Source organism: Erpetoichthys calabaricus, chromosome 17 (assembly GCF_900747795.2).
Source record: "Erpetoichthys calabaricus chromosome 17, fErpCal1.3, whole genome shotgun sequence".
Lineage (NCBI taxonomy): Eukaryota > Metazoa > Chordata > Cladistia > Polypteriformes > Polypteridae > Erpetoichthys > Erpetoichthys calabaricus.
Window position 1 is genome coordinate 35,562,336 of NC_041410.2, and position 20,013 is coordinate 35,582,348.

General features: G+C 36.0%; 1 protein-coding gene across 6 annotated transcripts in view; it reads left to right on the forward strand.

Moving 5' to 3' along the window:
• akap13 (A-kinase anchoring protein 13) overlaps positions 1–20,013 on the forward strand; it is a 335,986-nt gene that overhangs the window by 164,071 nt on the left and 151,902 nt on the right. For all 6 annotated transcript variants that reach the window (XM_051920829.1, XM_051920831.1, XM_051920830.1 and 3 more), the window contains exon 9: positions 17,884–17,962. In XM_051920829.1, coding sequence (XP_051776789.1) covers positions 17,884–17,962 — 79 coding nt within the window. The remainder of the gene's footprint in view (positions 1–17,883; positions 17,963–20,013) is intronic.

Genomic DNA, 20,013 nt, shown 5'->3' on the forward strand with positions numbered 1-20,013 from the left:
TTGATGAGCCTCAGTTGCCTGTTCTTAGCTGGCAGGTGTGGCCACCCGGTGTAGTTTCCTGCTGTGGTAGCCCATGTGCTTCAAGGTTTGACATGATGTGCATTCAGAGATGCTCTTCTGCAAAGCTTAGTTGTAATGAGTACTCATTTGAGTTACTGTTGCTTTTCTGTCAGCTCAAAGCCAGTCTGGCCATTCTCCTCTGACCTCTGGTATCAACAAGGGCATTTTCGCCCAGATAGCTGCCACTTGCTGGATATTTTCCTCTTTCAGAACATTTTCTGTAAACCCTAGAGATGGTTGTGTGTGAAAATCTCAGTAGATCAGTAGCTTCTGAAATACTCAGACCAGCCCATTTGGCACCAACATCCGTGCAATTTTCAAAGTCATTTAAATCAGATTTCTTCCCCATTTTGATGCTCAGTTTGAACTTCATCAGATCATCTCGACAATATCTACATGTCTAAATGCATTAGGTTGTTGCCGTGTGATTGGCTGAGTAGTTATTTGGGTTAACAAGCAGTTGCACAGTTTACCTAATGAAGTGACCAGTGAGTGTATATTGCCACTATGAATATACATTTTGAGCATATAGTATACAGACATGTCTGTAGGGTATTAAAAAAAAAAATTACACATTTCCACATTTGTTTTGAAATTAAGTATATGCATAAAACTTTAATAAAAACACACTTTTCTTTATACTTGGAAGGATCTCTGTTACTTAAAGAAATGAGAAACTGTAGAGATCAGGTGGGAGGGGACTGAAAATGTCTTAGTGAAAACAGGAAACCATGTGGCAGTTGGTTCATGTCTGGGGCGGGTATCAGGGTGGGGGTGGCAGGGGGACGAGACTTGGAAGAGGAGAAGGCAGTCTGTATGTTATTCTGGCACAAGCCATAGTCTTTTTTTTTTTTTTTTTTATTTCAATGGCCAAATATCTGAATGAGGATCTGTTAGAAGTAATATCAGTTGTTTAATTTTTATACTTTGTTTTATACTATTAATAGAAACATGTTTGTGCAAATGGCTTTTTTTTTTTTTTTTTTTTTAATACTTGTGGGTGGGTCTTAATTTTTTTTTTGCTTTATTTATATAAAAGAATTGTACAATGTCTGTTGTAAAAAATTTGACGTGCAAGAAATTGAAAAATATATTTTTATTTATGTATTCTGAAGCTTTGCCATTCTAGAAGCACTGTTCCTATTAGAATTTATACATATTTGTATAAAATGTATAAAATACATTTTTAGCCATTTGTATCTCACAGATGTTTCCTAAACTGTGATTTTATACTACCATTTTAATTTGCGTGAAGTGGAATTTGAATGTTTTCTGTGCTGCTTTTTTTTCCTTTGATTTATTATTTTAGATATAATAAAATCTGCTGTAGGCATAATGTCAAGCATTCTCTTAATTAAAATTGTATTGAGATTTTTATTTGGGTATGCACTGTTTCAGAGCTGCTCCTAATGGTAGGAAGTTAAAATACTTTCCCTCCATTCTGATGACGTTCAGAGTATTATTTCAAATGATGAAAATAATGGGTGTTTCCTCTGTTTCTAAATGCTGATCAGCTGCCAAGGAGCCTCGTTCAGGTAAAGTATAGCTGGTGCTATTTTGTCTCTGGCTTCATACGTACAGGAGCTGTGACGTGCCTTTTCTGGACATTAGTTAGAGATTTGTCACGTGTTTGTGGCATTATCAGTCTGCCTATTGGATGGGTTTTCCTGATGCTTTGGAAAATGAGCTCATAAATGTGATTCAGAAGGAAAAGAGACAGCTGAGAGAGAGAGAGAGAGAGAGCGAGCAAGAAAACCAGCACAGTGTGGCAAGCTGACAGAAGGGAGGAGGGTTAGTTTTCCACACAGATGTGAGAGATTGGATACTAGTCTGCTCTCAAGCTTCTCTACCCAGGACTTTGCAAGTTCAGACTTCATGTTGGAATTTTCTTCCTTTTTTGTCTTGTTACTTTTTTCATTCGGAACAAAATGTATGAGCGACACAAGGGGAGGTACAGTTTATGTGATATATCTAAAGAGCATCAAGCTGTGGATGTTGTCTTGCTGAAGGTACTATTTCTTTCTTTGTTTTCCTTTTTCATAGTGAATAGCTTCTGCAGCAAAAGAAGTTTGTTTGACTAATAGTCAGCATGCAAACAGTAAGAATAAAGTAAAGAGAGAGACATGGTAAGAGCCAATGCAACAAAAAAACTGTCTCTAAGCATTGTCCTTATTGAGACAAATCTTATGAAGTTATTTTAAATTACTCATCACTTTACTGGGCGAACATCTTGACTGTTTTACAGGCATATTTAGAGAATAATCATATCTTTACAGTAATGTTTGTGGTGGATGAGGTGGTGACTTCTTTAGAGATGGTTTGAATATTCTGTGATTTTAACATGTGTGTCTGATGATGGGTGGGGTGTCTGACACCTCTTATTAAGCGAGGCGCTGTCAAAACAGAGCAGTGAAATCAGGGTGGTGACTATTTATACTAGAGGTGACGTTTTTTGGTTATGTCTTCAGTAATTGGCGGTCTCAGAAATTAAATGCTGTATCTCTGCAAAAAGTTTGCTTTTTAATGTTAATTTTAGAATTTAGGTTCAGATTAATTTAGATTTTTTTGGTAGTTGTACCTACACACAGATAATTTGCACCTTCTGCAGAACTGATGTGTGTTTAATTCTACAGAAATAGTTGTGTGTGTCTGTCATTTGGCCTGTTATAATAATGTCAGTAGGGTTATTTTAAATAACCTATTTTAAATAGGCTGTATTTTGTTTTCAGGAGATGTATGTATTGTACAAATCAGTTATTTAGGAGAATTATGCGAACAGTTTGAATGACTCAGCTTTTCGGACAGTTCTTAATACTTAAATTCCTTATCACCCCTGGAATAATCAAATGTTAGTTGTGCATTTTGAAAAGGCATTTCATTAAAATGTTTACAGCAAACAGTGGAATTCATATATGTTCAGTGATTTATATTGGATTTAAGGTACAGTACATCAGGCAACTCATTTCAAGAGTTGTAGCACACTGGCCCCTGTGGAAAGATACTGGTACTTAAAAAGAAATATTTTTAAGGCCTAATAATATGGCACAATACTCATCAGTACTCATCAAATTAGTATAGTTTTTTTTTTTTTTTTTTTAAGCAAGAATTCAACACATTAATGTGTAGCACAAAACTAAACATTGCTTATGCAGTAGGAAACACTGTACTGCATCCACATTAAAGCATGCTCACAATATCATCATTCTTTGGGAATGCTTATCACACTCGCAACTAAGCAACATTTTTGAGTTGAAGGAAAAATTGATGGATTTCAATAAAAGAAAATAATTAATTCTGCTTAAATAAAAAATAAGGTTGATTAAGCTTTACCTTTCAGCAGAATAGTGATCTCATGCAAAAGACGACATAGACATTGTAGTTGCTTAAGTGAAAAAGGTTAGCTAGATTTAGCAGCCCAAACAAAATCAGTCCATCAGCTGGTACTGCTTGTACCATATTCTGTATACATTACAGTATTTTATTAAAATGGAAACCACTTAAAGACTGTTAATGCGGAATTTGTGTATGCTTAATTAGTTTAAAATTTAAAAATGTAATGTTGAGCTTTTGTCCTTTTTATTTACAATAAAGACACAGCACACTAGATGGTAAAATACACAAACACCATCAAATCTTAAATAGAACATCACTGTCTAAATGCATTTCAAGTTAATTACAACTTGTGGCCAAAGCACTGTAGTCTGTTTCTGTCACTGATAGCAGCGGTGTTTATTATGCTCACCCTATTAACTGCAATCAAGCAAATCTGCTTCTTTCTCCTGCAAGCCCTAAGTGAATCTTTCTCCTGCAAGCCCTAAGTGACCAGTGTGACTCTTGGTCCTTGAGAAGCTGCATCTTTGTTCATCAAGTATGCTGTTGGCAAGTTTCTGATTTTCAACAAAAATTCCTCATCCATATAATGAACCATTGTGTTCAGGCATGCTTCCATAGTTGTACTTAACCACAAATCAATTATGGTTGCATAAAGCACCACTTGTTTCAGTTCCATTTCAATTTCTGTTCAATATGTGGAGTCAAGTAAAGGCAATGCAACTTTAGAAGAATAATTTTATGAGGGGATAACGTGTCTCTTACTTTAGTTGTTGACGATTTTTCAAACCCTTCCTTATTCACCGTTTTATTCAGGCCTGTGGCTTTTAATAAATAAAATGCAAAGATTTGTTGTTTGCTTTCTGTAATCTGCCAGGTACAAAACATGCGTTATACTGTAAATGTGTAATTAATGGTCATCTGTGTCACAGACCTAACATTACTCGGACATCTTGCTGCTTGCTTAGCTTTCATTAACATTCTGTACTATGTAAATGAATTTTAGATGTTCAAGTGATTGGTGTAATAGTGTACATAGTATGCGTTTTTCATGAAAATCACCACTTTTGAAAACAAAACACCATTAACATGTCAAGTTTTTCTGGAGGGTGCTGCAAACATAATTAAAAAAAAAAAAAAAAAAAATTCTAAGATGATGTTGTGTATTAGACTCCCTACAATGCATTCAACACAATTGTCTGTAATTGCTCATGTGATGTGATTCTATAATGCAGTCACAAAATTAATCCCTTTGATGTTGAAATTAGTTTTTTACTGAGAGAGCTCGATCTGTGACAGAGCAGGAATATTATATGGAATTTAGTTCATGCAACTCTTGTGATTAGTATATTGTGGCACTCATAATTTTAATTGCATTTAATATATGAGTGATTCTGTAGCTACACTTAAGCCCCATCAGAAATATTTTGCAATATTTAAACTTGAAAGGCTATAAGTACAAGCAACTTGAATAATGTGGGGCAACTATTCTATGATTTTTAGATATCCACTGATAAACAATTGATTTTGTATTTCAGTTGTTTGTGGTTGAGTTTCTAAGTTTATAATAAACATAGAAATTGGAGTTGCTTCCAGTAATATTTGCCAACTTTTAAATGTTGTCAGAAAGCATAATTAGTAGTTAAATTAAAAAGTTAAGTTATTAAATGTTTGTGAGGTTTTATGTTCTTTCATGTATCTATAGATTGTGTATTTGTAAAATATGAATTAAAGAACTTAGGACTCACTCCTGATGTTTTAATTCCTAGCAGTTTAAAAGTCACAGCAGTTTATAAATACTTAGATTCACAATTAATGGATATAATTGTCTCTAAAAATCTTCCAAAATGAAGTTATCTTTTTTAAAAATATGAAAAGTTAAAATTTAAAATTGTCAGAATGCTACTTTTAATGAAGTGTTTTGTACTATACAGCATATTATTTCAAACCAAGTATTCTTTGTGTGCTGTCATTTTCCAGTGAGAGTGTAAGCAGCATGCAATTTTGTGGCGGTCTGGGAAACTACTCCAAATGTAATGTAACGGTTTCCCTTGGCACACTGCCTGCTGTCTGATGGAATGGGCTGCCAGCCAGGTGACTTCATAATGGTTTGCACATCCTTTACATTTTGATTCTCACACTTTTCAAGACAAGAAAATAGAAGAATATGTACAGCAGGCCTATATATATTTTAATTATAATTGTGCCTAGTCTATAATATTTGTAACGTCTCTCAGAAATATTGGGAAAAGAGTTTATGAAGAGAAGAGTACTTTCTTTTATTTTTATTTTTTTAGTATTGGTGTTTGAATGTACATGAATAAAACATGGACTTGGTGGGGCCAGGTGGTAAGTCCATTGTATCATAAAGCGTGCTGTCCAAAAGGACATGACAGCTGAACTGAGCTGCCAATATACAGTACAGTACTGTGCAAAAATGTTAAGGCACTTGAGAAAAAATGCAATGCTGTAAAGCAGGAAGCTTTCAAAAATAATGCCATTAATAAATGAACTTCCTACAAAGCCCAGTAAACAGAATAAAGCATAAAATAAATCGCTGTTTGGTGTAAACATCTTTTTACCTTAGAAACAGCAGTAATTCTCTTAGGTCAACCTGTATGCAGTTTCTAAAGGTATTCATGTAATAGGTTGTTCCAAACCTCTTAGAAGAATTGCCACAGTTTCAGTGCAGACTTTGGCTGTCTTACTTTCTTCTGTCACTGTAAATAATTCCAGTCTGGCTTGATGATTTTGACATCAGAGTTCTGTGGGGACCATATTATCTGTTGTAGGATTTCCTTTTTCCCTTTTCATTGTAGATTAGGCTTTGTGTTTGGGGTCCTCATCTCACTGTGGAATGAAGTTGGGACAGATCCAGTGCCTTCATGATGATGATGTATGATAGACTGCAATCTGCCTGTACTTCTCAAAAGAAAGGAGGCCATTAGTTTTGATTGTTGTCTGCTCACATGCTATCATGAACCAAAAATTTTCAAATTTTGACTCAAGTCCAAAGCAACCTGCTCACATTTTTCTGTACTCGAGTTTTTTGTGATAGGTTCTTGGTTTTGTTTCTACCTTGGAGGAATGCCTTTTAGGTTGCAACATTTCTATGATGATAGATAGATAGATAGATGACCACTTCTGGTAAGACATCTGTGGGTTGTAGAGGGGCATGCCAGTATCTAATTGGTTTCTCACAGCTCTGAGCTGATAACAGAGCTGGACATCTTTATATTTCAGAGGGAAGTAAGCTTTTGGTGCACTTCATGTTTGCTGCACTCTGCTTCCATTGCCAGCTATTGTGCTTCTAGTCCTCAACCTTCTCAGTTTGTTTATGCTGCTGCAGAATTGCTTAGACAGCACATCTAGAAACACCTGTTCTCCGCAAAATTTTGCTTGGACGAGACTTCGATGATGAAGGTTTTTACTGTCTTATGTCTTGTCTCTATTCTCACTTTTGTAATGATGCAAAACCTGCTTGTTAAACAGTCACATCTACTGCACCCTCATTTTTTTGTGTGGTTGTTCTTTCCCTCAACATAGCTGTTTCTCTTTCAGTTAATCACTTTGGTTCAACCCTCGCATTGTCATTCATTTTTAGCATATTTCTTATTTATATCTGCTTGTTTGAGCACAGGGCTTTGTCTTCAAGGATGTCTATTTTTTATGTACTGGAAAGTGGTCTATTGCTATGTTAGTTTCATAGTAGGTGTTTTTACGTCTGTGCTTTTTTTTTTTTTTTTTTTTTAAACACAAATCTAGAACACAAGTCAAATTTTTGTTAATTCTACAAATTATATTTTTACTTTATCTTCAGTGTAACATCTTGTTTTTAAAATGTTATTTGAACATGTCTACTATTCTGAACATACAGTAATCCCTCCTCCATCACGGGGGTTGCGTTCCAGAGCCACCCGCGAAATAAGAAAATCCGCGAAGTAGAAACCATATGTTTATATGGTTATTTTTATATATTTTAAGCCCTTATAAACTTCTCCCACACTATTATAAACATTTCACGCACAATTATACAGCATAAACCCTTTGTATTCTCTTAGATATTAGGTAAGATTCGTTGAAATTATGTATGTAAACACAGTTTACATACAGTAAAACCTAAATATTATTTTAAAGATATCGAGCGTCTCCGATATCACATATGTTACAGCCATTACGACAGACAGGCCACCAGCAATAAATACGTACAATGCAAGAAAAATTGTATACAGTAAAATGTGTGTACAGTGACACTAAACTATGTACATGTAATAAGTACTGTAAGTATTAGTTACAGCTCTTCTAAAAGAGCCTCTTCAGGCAACTGTTTAGCACCCCCGTTGTTTTTCTTCCATCACTCTTCAATCCAAATCCCTAAAGCAGATTCCATCCAGACTACTGCCTTATGACGTCCACTTGCAACTCGTTTTGCACCCTGGTTAAAGGACACTGCGGCTGTAGATCTTATATGCTTTTCCTCCTTTTTAAATAAAAAGAATCGTGGACTCATTGATGCTGTAATGGTGTTCTGCAGAGATGTAGCTGTTTCCATCCTTCAACATATGCAAAACTTTTACCATTTCTGCAATCATTTGCATCTTCTGTTGGCGCTTGTGAAGCAGTAGCAGGGGCACGTTAATGCTGAATGAGTGAGATTAGACTTCCTGGTTAATGCAGCACTCCGTCGCTGAGCCAATCAGCAGCACACAGGAACTTAACCGCGTGCTCTGATTGGGTAGCTTCTCAGCCATCCGCCAATAGCGTCCCTTGTTTGAATTCAAAAGTGGTCCCTTGTTTGAATTCAAATGGGCAAATCAACTGAGGAAGCACACGTACTGTAGACCGCAGACATCCGCGAAGCAGTGAAAAATCCGCGATATATATTCACATATGCTTACATTTAAAATCTGCGATGGAGTGAAGCCGCGAAAGACGAAGCACGATATAGCGAGGGATCACTGTACTGCATCTAATAGACATTAAAATTCCCCTTCCCCACCAAATAGGAGCAAAGTGGACGAGAGTATAGCAAACTAATGTAGTAAACTTTGTGCTTTAGTAGAGCGTGTTAGTCTTAAGTGATAGCAGTGAAGAGTAGTAGTTTAGGTTGTCGTCATTAATAAAGAGCTGGTATATACTTTGACAATTCTCGATTTTCAGTTTTTTTTTATATAAATATAATTTTTAAGTAGTATTGGATCTCATGTTCCTGTTGCAGTTAGGCAGGTTTTTTTTATCCTTCCCATTTGGCCAGAATATTATGGCAAGTGACTAATATTTTGTGTGTTATGATAACTTATTATTAAGTAATTATTAAAGTGTAGTGCTTTTAATAAGTGAGGATTTCTAATAGTTCTGTGACTGTCAGATAGGGAGATTAAAATTGTAGTCCAAAGGTTTTAAACACCTGACAATAATAAACATGTAGATGAGAGATGCCAGTACTTGAAAGTATATCAAACAAGAAGGGTTAGACTGTAGTCCCTCTTTAGTTTTAACAAGAAGTGCATGAAATTAAGTTTTACTATGAATAATACTATGTTGTGTAGCTACGTATTAAAGAATGTATTCTGACATTTGTGACAATGCGGGTTCAGCTCCGTGCTCCTATCGAAGCTGAGGGAGCCCTTGTATCCAACACCGTCGGTAATGTCACCGATGAGCTAGACAGTGAGGCAATAACATTTGAGCAAGGGGATGATGTATAAATGTGCAAACAGTGCTTTTATTAAAACAGTCAAAACAGTGTCCAAATCAAGTGCTGTGCAATTCAGAGTCTTCATTAAATAAATAATCCATAAAACATGAAAAGTGGAGGTTAAAAACAATAGAAAAACTCTTCTAAAAGCCACAAGGTAAAATGTCACAGGAAGCAATATGTTAAAACCAAAAAGCCTGGTGTCTTCTGTTACCATGGCGGCTTCCCTGCTACACCCATCTGGGCTGCTCTACAGGAGAGTTGCCTACTTGCAGGAACAGCTGCCCTTCAATCAGGTCCGGTAGCCCTCCGATCCTTGGCTTCGTCGGGCTCCCAACTGGACCAAGACTTTGGTCAATTCCTCAGCGGCCAAGGCGCTCACGCTGAGGCTAAACCAGTCCAAAGCCTCCTCGACTCCCGCTCCTAGCAACAGCCAAATCGATTCCTCTGCTGGTCACGCCAGCTACTTAGTCGCTCAGCTGGAGCGACCGCTTACTTCAGCCCCACTGAGTGTCGGCCAAACACTCCTCTCGTGGGCTCTCTTCCCAGCTGCCTGCTTTCTAATGTGAGCCTGATCTCGCTCGCTCGCTCTCCTTCCTCACACCGACTTTCTCCACCTGCTTTCTGTCTTCTCGCTACCTCCCGTTCTCCTTCCTTTCTTTTCCTCTTTATCTCCCTTAACCGTCTCGGGCTTCTCTATATATGCAGAGAGGACATGGCAGCTGCAGCCCATTAGCCACAGAAACGATCACGGATGTGGGCAGTCTCTCACCTGTGCACTTAGGTGAGAAACGCCCACACCGCAGATCGCCCTGCGGCTCGCTACAGTCACTACGCCCCCTCCTAAGCCACGAGCGCGGTGATTATTTATTTAAATAAAACTGCTGGCCTTTGCTGGGAGAGCTGTGGACCCATAACACCACAACATTGTCAGAAAATTTCATTGTAAGCTCCTATTCCTAGCACCACTTTACATTGTTAAAGTAATTGTCTTTGAAGGAGTAGATAGATAGATAGATACTTTAATAATCCCAAGGGGAAATTCACATACTCCAGCAGCAGCATACTGATAAAGAAAATATGAAAGTGATGACAATGCAGGTATACAGACAGACAATATCTTTGTATAATATTAGCGTTTACAACCAACCCCCCGGGTGGAATTGAAGAGTTGCATAGTGTGGGGGAGGAACGATCTCCTCAGTCTGTCAGTGAAGCAGGACAGTGACAGCAAATTGTCGCTGAAGCTGCTCCTCTGTCTGGAGATGATAGTGGATGCAGTGGATTCTCCATGATTGACAGGTACCTGCTCAGCGCCCGTTGCTCTGACACAGATGTCAAACTGTCCAGCTCCATGCCCACAATAGAGCATGCCTTCCTCACCAGTTTGTCCAGGCGTGAGGCGTGTCTTTTATTTATGCTGCCTCCCCAGCACACCACTGCGTAGAAGAGGGCACTCACCACAACCGTCTGATAGAACATCTGCAGCATCTTATTGCAGATGTTGGACACCAGGCTTCTAAGGAAGTATAGTCGGCTCTGTCCATTCTTACACAGAGCATCAGTATTGGCAGTCTAGTCCAATTTATCATCTAGCTGCACTCCCAGGTATTTATTTATAGGTCTGCACACAGTCACCTCTGATGATCACAGGGTCCATGAGGGGCCTGGGCCTCCTAAAATCCACCACCAGCTCCTTTGTTTTGCTGGTGTTCAGTTGTTGGTGGCAGTACTAGCATAAAATAAAATTTTTAAATGATTTATTTATCATTGTTAACAGTGAATAGGAGATCATTACGTATCTGATTCTGTCCCATTTACTCCTAGACTTAAGATCCCAAACTGTTGTTTAATGCTATTTTGATTTTCCTTTAAAAAATGAAGTTTTAAAAGATAATAACTTATTCCACTGTAATAGAATGGGCCTAAACCTACATTTAGCTAAATTAAAGAATAGCTGATTCCCATCAGCCCTGTGAAATACACTTTCTACATTTAAATACAGAAATAGCTCTGGTGGTTCTGAAGGCAATACTTTTTAAATGTTGTTTTCCAGGACGTTTGTTAGGACTTCAACAATTGGACTGTATGACTCACTGATTAAAGTTTTTTTCCTTTGAAAAACCAGACACTTAACTAAAGTTGATAATTTGAGAGAAAACCTTCAATGAAATTCAGACAAATAAGATCTCAGACTTGCAGTAATTATTCATTCTTACAAACTAGTGTTTAATGAAATTTTAGAGATGCTAAATATTTGTAGTTCAATAATTTGTAAAATAGTTTTTCATATATTTAAAGTGCATTTTTTTTTAAAACTCCTTTGGTTTTCTAAACTTGCTTACAAGTTTATAGAGCCAGGACAAATCCTTGTACCACTGGATGCAAAGTCGGACCTAACCCTGAATTATATACATCCAGGAATCTTTGCTGGCTTCAGTGAGCTACTGTAAGTGACTGCTTGCGGCTCTGCAGCCAGTTAGGGGCCTCCAGTACAAAGGTCTATTGCTTAGAGACCCCAAAAGGTTAAAAACCAGTCTCGATAACGTCATTAAAACAGATACATGAAAATGGGCTCGCAGTTTAGTTTCCTGTTCACCTGTCAGATGTGTTGACTGTAGGATAAAACTAGTCAAAACAATACTGGGATAGGAATTCATATTCTATTAATGTTTTTTTTTTTTTTAAGGTATAGGAATTCATACTGTAGGAACTGACTGACACTTCAGCATACCACATATATTTTACATATAGAAACATACTCGTTACAAATATTTTTCAAAGTGTATCAAATAGTATTTTTGCCTTCAGACATAATTGAGCTTTTGTCCTTGCTTGATCAGTGTAGCTTCAGTGCAAACCTATGATTTGTTTTTTTTTTTCTTTTGCATAAAGTAATAAAAGATGAGCAAGATTCATTTTCATCTTTGAAGAAAATACTATTTTTAGATTTCATATTTTCACTCAATATTCTGTACAGCTGTGCTGTATGTAGCACATTTCAAATGTACTAATTTATTTTTAACATTCCAAAAGTATGTAATTTACCAATTATTAAGGCAGAGATTGAACTTTGTTGGGTCTTTTTCATGACGCCATGCATAGACTCGTGGTATTCAAAGCTGATTATGCATGATGTACAGTTTCTTTTTTCTACATAATATTGTGCCGTCCAGCAGTGGGAAGGTTTGAGAATACAGTGTTATGCATTGTTCATTGCTTTCAAAAAGAAAAAAAAAAGTATTGCAGGCTCTGTGTTATGCCCTGTAGGCCTGCAGGAACAGTCAGGCAATTAAATATAGACTGTGGAAAAAATTAACTATTACTTAGCCAAGCTGTGTACAGTAGAAAAGTACGTTAGGGTTCATTACTGTGTTTCTTAGCCTTGTGGCCATAATCATGCTTTTAAATTTTTGTCTGAAGAATGTAATTTAGAAATTTCATTCTCAAATCATTAATCAAGTGTAGAACATGCCATTTATCTGCCAACCATAACTAAATTCGTACAATTAATTTAGCTCTGAGTAGGTTTTATGAAGACAGATTAACTAAATCTGTTTCCAGGGTGATAATCAAATATCTTACATTGTTTATATTAAGTCAGGATCCAACACCTATGTAAACCTTCGTGCTAGAATTCAAATGCTTAGCATTGGGATAAAAACTCTTACATTTTCTATTTTATTAGCTCTCTTGTGATAAATCTCGGTAATAGAGGATTGCTGAATGTTTAGTAATTTTAATTACCTTAGCTATGTTGTTGACAGTTCCTGTTTTTAATAGAGATTTAATATTTGATTGGAAACTAACATTTTAATTGTCATTTAAATGGATGCCTTATTTTAGCATGATGGTATCACTGCCTTTTTTAGTACAGTAGCAACCGTGTTCACGCTTGGATGGCAGCAAGGTACAAACTCTGGTTGGGCTGGAGCGAAGTCCGGACTCAACCACGCCAAACCATTCTTACCCTTCAGTTTCATGTCCACCCTCCACTCAAGTTCCCCTTTCTCCTGAAATGCGCAGTCCTATCTTTTAATATATGCAACATGGAACTAACAGGAAACTCCTACTTCAATATTGATAAAGTGCTGTAATAAGTGAAGTCCTTGCAGGTGCAGAGGGGAAATTCTTCTTCAGGTATATACCGTATAAATTTTATACAAGAAAAAGGTCAGACAAAACACAACACATACTTGAATAAATACTGAAGAAACACAATTGACATTTTATGTACTCTACCCACAGTACAATATTTGGCAATGGAGAAGCAGAAGCAATTGAAGTTCAAGGGGGGTAAAAGTAGTCATTTTGTATACCACTCAAACTTAAGTGAATCTTACCAACAAAATATCACATTTTTATAGGTTTTTAAATTTCCATAAATATTAAATAATAAACTTTTGCCACATCTGTAATATTTAATTGGCAATTAATTCTTAAAATGTATCCTAAAGACGTTTCATTTGATTTTATTTAAATTTTATTTTACGGATAGATACTAATATGAGTGGCTATAACTAAAACAAGGATAAAAGAAGAATAAAATATGCTGTACAATAAACAAGCCTTATTAACTATTAAAGAGTCAGCTAGGTAGTGTGGAAAAGTAAGCTAAATCTTTTTTAAAGTTACTCTGATCTGTAGCAAAAGAGTAGAGCAAATGGGCCAAGAAATAGACCCTCACAACATAATGTCCTTAATGATGCACGTTGTGTATATAACTTTTTATAGGTGTTTTGTTTGTGGACAAATGCTTCTCTTTAGTGTCTCTGCAGTAACAAAATTAGTACTAAATAAATAGATGGCAACACTGTTAACATTTTTACCTGATTTCACACAGGTCAGATTTTAGCATGATTTCTGCATCCAGCTATTTAGGATGATTTGGACATGTCTTTCTCTTTTATATTTCGTGAAAGACCACTGTCATAAAGAGTGTACTGTCTTAATCTAGTATTGTTTTGGTTTCATATTAAAGTGGCACATTTGTACACCAAAGAAATACAAAACAAAAGCAACTGAATTGAGCAAATTCTGTTAAATAAATTTTACCTTATTGTTGCATAGGTTTAAATGAATCAAGAACAATGTTGCATTCAAAATAATTTATATACAGTATTAGCCTTCAAATATCCTTAGAGAGATATTGGAGAATAGTCTCCACACAAATTAAATGTGCAGTTTTCCACAGTTTATGGTACAGTGTGTGTACAGTACTGTGCTGATTTTATTTGAAAGTTTTATGCAGAATCAAATCTCCACTTATGAATGTGGAGAATAAAGTCACAATGCAAGCATTTTTGGTATGAGTTTGTGTTGCACACTAAGCAGTGGTCACTGACTAAATGCATTGAAAGTTGCACAATATATTAAATAATCAGTGAAGAATCTTGACTGTCGCACTGGTTAAATTTTTTTGCCCATCATAATTATGCAGAATGAAGATCTCTTAATTAAAAATATTTTGTGTTGGTAGGAAGAGAGATTGATTTTTGATTCACAAAGCCTGAAAAAGAAATTTAGTTTTTATATTATTGTTGATCAAATTCACGCAGCATGGTGGAGCAATGTTAAGTGCACCTGCTTCATGGATCCAGTGTTTCAGTTCAAATGCTGTACAGCAGGCATGTCAAACTCACTACCATTGGTGGGCCGCTCCGACTGCCATACATGCGTCAGTGGGCCGCAAAGGAAACACATACTATTATACAAAGTTACTGTAGCTTTCTTTCTAATACTGAAAACTTTAAAAAATGTAACATTTAGTTTAAAGTTTAAAGAAAGCAATTTATTTCCATACAATCTCCGTACAACAGCGTACAATTAGAGTCTTGGCCTCTTAGGTCCTTATATTATTATATTATATTCATTGCTTATATAGGAGTCTTACAGTGTGAGATCTATTTCTTTTGTCCCGACACTTGGCATCTCTTGTTAGTAACCAGTTCGTCAATATCGGGCTTGAAATCTTGTGCAGCTGCAACTTTTATGAGGGATGAAAGGTGCTCGACAGTAAGTCTTGAATGATGTGGGGTTTTGGTAGCTTTTATTAACGAAAACAATTGCTCATAAAGGTAAGTGCTTCCGAACATAGACAGTACTCTCGATGCCAACTTACGGATCTGTACATACGAGGGTGGCAGGTAAGCATACAAGCCTGACACACCAACTTCGTTGTATTTTGCCTTCAGAGTAGAATCTAACTGTAGTTCAATCAATTCCATTTGGATATTCTCAGGCGCATTCTCAACGTTGTAAGAGTATGGTGACATAAACAGTGCAAAGTCCTGTTTGTGTGAACTGAAATTACGAAAACGCTCACTGAATTCATTGCTCAGTAATTCAAGTTGGAAAGCAAATCCTCCAAAAATCAAATGTTACTTTACTAAGTTTACTTCAAAGTTTATATTGTAAAATAAGCCAATATGCAAAAAGCCCCCTGACTTACACTAATTTTACAAACTTAAAATCACAAAAATTTGTTAATAATTCACCAACTTCTCACATCCACTACAGATCTTTAGCTGTAGTCTACACTAACTGTTCGTTACAATACTAGCACAAAATTACATACAACTAGAGCAAAAAAACATGAAAATATGCAAGCTATTACTACTTGTGATGGTCAGTTCTGCACAGTGGCCAATCTCAGCAGCCCAGCCAGTAGTGTAACCTGCCAGGGGCGGCTCTAGGCTTGTGGCGGCCCTGGGCAGAGAAAGAATCGGTGGCCCCTTCGCCCGCCAATGTCAATATGGTATCTAATGCACAGCGGATGGCCACGTCCGTTGCGGACACTGCATAGCCACCTCTTGCTCATGACACGCTTCTATATGCGTCTGTAACTTGAAAACCAAGTGGCAGCCCATGATATTCTCATTACGGCAGAACGTTATAATACTACATATAGCTTACTGCTCCAACTTGAGCGACATTTGTAAATACAGCGTACTAATTAACAAGAAACGCAATGTTTTTTCGGCCACATTGCCGTCAGCCGTGTCATTATTTTCTCTTTCTGTTTTATATTCAATATATATTGGCGTGTCGGCCCTGTGCAGGTGCACAGTTTGCACATGCCTAAGGCCGCCCCTGCTGCCAGGCTGCTGCAGCCTAGCACTTCAGTTGCAATGTCGCGGCTCATTAACTTTGGATAAGGCTCGTGGCTATACTAGCAGATGACATTTCTGGTACTGTAATACCATGGGAAAAATGCGCTTTTGTCAGAAGGCAGAAGTAAGAAAAGTCAATAAGTAACGCCGAAGATGCAGAATGATTCAATTACAAATGATAGTAATCATTTTGTACAAGTTTAGTGCTAACTAGGATCTGTCATGCGGCCCGCACAGATTTCTGTTGCGGGCTGCGTGTTTGACATGCCTGCTTTACAGTATGTTCATTTTCTTCGTGGAGTTTGCATGGTCTTTTGGTGTGTTCATGGGTTTTCTGCCTGGTGCTCCAATTTTCCTGCTACATTCTAAAGGAATTCCATGTTAATTTATTTAGCATTTCCAGATTGTTCCTGAATGAGAGTGAATCTTTGCATGAGTGAACCCAGTGATGAACTGTCATCCTGTCCAGGGGCAATTCCTTCCTTGTGCTGAATTGACCTGGCACTGGCTCTGACCCCCAGGTGACGCTGAATTGGATTAAGCAGGTTTTAAAATGTGTGGATAAAGATGAGATTCAGTATGGTATGTGTTAAAATTCCAGACTTTACAAAAAAAAAAAAAACAACAACAAAAAATAATAGTTGGTGTTTAATTCTTGAATTATAGATCAGATAAGTGTACTGAAGATTTTAGCACTTTTATGCTGACATTTATGCTTGTGATGGACTTAAAGTTCCAATAATAGATTTATTTTACATTTGGAGTATTACATTTTTATTATTGTTTTTGTTTAACAGTTTTGCTTTTAGTTCTGAAGATGTGCCAGAAACTGTGAGGGAACTTCATCCCCTTCAGATTAACACTCAATGGCAATATTAACCTAAGAATGGTGTTTAAAAATTGAAGAGGCATGTTATGGATTAAAGTCAACCACCAAAGCCACTATTCCACCTTGCCTCTATAATAGTTTATTCCTAATTATTCACTTTTGAGTATCTTTGTAGGAACATTTCAATACGAGTTGAGTGAATATTTATGGCTATGCTAGTATTGAAACTCTTAATTCTTTCAGTACAGAAAGTCATTATAACTCATTAATTTTTGAGTGCTCTCTATCTCATCCAGATTAACAATGCCCCAAAGCATGCAATTCTCATAACAATATTTAAAAAAGCTTAGTTTTAATTTGTTATGCCATTTAGACTTTATGATCTCAGGTCACCCAGACAAATGATTGAATAAATGTGATTTATTCTTGCTTTGCTTTTTACTGTTGTGCCATGTGAACTGCCTTTGTCAAATATGATTTTGAAGTTTAACAGCTGCTCTGATCTGTGTGGGCGAATATTAGTAAGAAAATTCTGTCATAATAAGTGGTTGTCTGACTGTGGGTGGATGTTTCTCTGATTTTTGGAACTAGGCTGACAATGCTTAGCAACAAAAACAAAACAATATGTCCACTGCATCTGTTGGTTTTTTTTTTGTACTTAAAATTATTTTCTAAACTGTTAAAGTTGCAGCCTAATACAACTATGTCTGTCTTTCAAGAATGTGCTGGTATTTATCAGTCTTTTTAAATACACTGATTTATATTTTAAGTGCATTGCAAAGAACCCCTTTGTCTCTTGATTCAAGCGTTTTCTACTTAAAATGCATGTTTTCATTGTATTGCTTTTATTTTAGATTCAGAGAGACAAGGACAACTTTTATCTGGACTCAGAGTCTGCCCTCTTGGATCAAACTCACAGTTTGGAATGCCCAGGTAGGAGGAGGAACAAGTTTTATTTGCCGTCCTCTTTGTGTCCATCCATTTGTTCTTAGGGCAGTTCTTGATATAGAAGATATTTTTCTTAAAGCTTCCTAGTTAAATTAATTCATTTTGTCTTTCCGTTCTTTGTATAGTGCATATTAAACTATATACTATATTAAATGTGCAGGTGCTTTTTAAGGCAATGTCTGCTTGTGTCAAGATTACAGTTTGTGACCCAACTTCCTTCTTTACTTTCAAGAAGGCTATTTTCGATTGGATTACAGACAATTAACACATCTATTCTGTCAGTAGGCCTTGTTGATATATAAATTCATTTAGAAATGTATAGATTTGGCTACAGTAAAATGTTATACAAGGGCTACTCTTATTTGTTAATCTTTTTTGATTGCATCACTGTCCAGCTTTTAATATTTGAGGAAACTTTGTAAAGCATTCAAAGAACATTATTCATTTCATTTTAAGGAGAACTCAACCAGAAAATTTTAACGCAACAGTTAATTTATTAAACAGATGCCTTGTTGCCAAGTGTAAACATAAGAAAAGTAAACAAGGCCGTGTTTCTACAACATGTGGCTTGCTCTCACTTGTATACAGGGAAATGACATTATCAAGGCAAAACTAGATAATGTAGAGAATTAAAATTGAAGCCCGCAGACCTTCAATGCCAAATTTCTTAAACACAGCAGTTATTTTGCTGTGGTTGCAGCAAGTAGGAAGATGGCACATTGTTACCTTGATTTAATTTGTAAAGAAAAGAAGAGAACACATTCCAAATTGTGGTTTAGTATGTGTCATAGTAGAAAATGAGTAAATAATTCTCACTTTGTGCCTTGCATTGTTTGCCTTGGTGATTTGTTGTTTAACATTAACTGTATACTTTTTGTGTATTCTTTGTTGACCTGATAAAAACACCCACCAATAATTCATCTAAATTTGTGATGAAACATTCATATTTAAAAATTTTTATAACTAATGTGTGTATGTGACATAATACCTGTTCATTTGTACTTGGTGTTTTTGTTAAATGTTTAGTGTAATTTAGCCATGTAATTTCAGTGAAATTTATAAATTAAATAGCATTCAGTCCATTAATGTGAAGTATATTATATAAATTTATTTTATATATGTAAGCTTAAATTATATCACATGTTCATTATTCAAAGAAGAGAAAAAACATGGTACATTAAAAGAGTAGAGAGATGAAGTTATGGACATATTTTTTTCAGAGGAGGCTTTGGTCAAGTTTAATCTGTTTACCTATCTGTCTTTTGTCTAATGAAAAAGTCATAAGTAAATATAGCAAGCACAACAGCAAAGCTGAAAATCATTGTGTCATTTCTGTAATTTCTAGTATCCTGTTTTTATAGTTAAATATGTAAATTATAGCATCCTACTCTTAAAGAATAAACTATGGGAAAACTATTTCACAAAATATTTTAGGGCATTTTGAAAAATAGTGGCCTCTTTATTTAGTATGCCTAACTAATGAGCGAATTCTTTCTCAATTTGCACTCCTAACGTTCTAAATTCATCAGTATGTGGACTCAGCAAATACAGTATAAAGCGGTGCTATTCAATTACAAATTCAGTTGGACCACATTTAAGCAGCCGGTAAGCACCAGGTAATATTTTAAAACCAACACAAATAAATATATTGAAAAACAAGTAATGTTTGTTCATTATTTCCCTTTTAAATTTGGTCACATCTGACACAGGCACTTTATATAAAAAAAAAAAAAAAAAGGGGGCACAAAAACAATAAAGAAAGCAATAACTGAACAAAATCTGAGGTAGTAGCAATATTTTTTTCCCCACTTTTTGAAAATAAAAAACAAACCTTTTGTTAACATCTCAAAGTGCATAAAATAGAAAAAATGCACAGTATTAACAATAAAATTTGTTTACCTTTTGAAATATTTTGGCCGTATATGACCCATGCACATCATAAGGTGCATTTAAGAAGAGTCAAAAAGAACTATCAAATCAATCAGCTTTCTCAAAACAAGTGATAACAGTAACTTAAGACACATCAATACATTGTC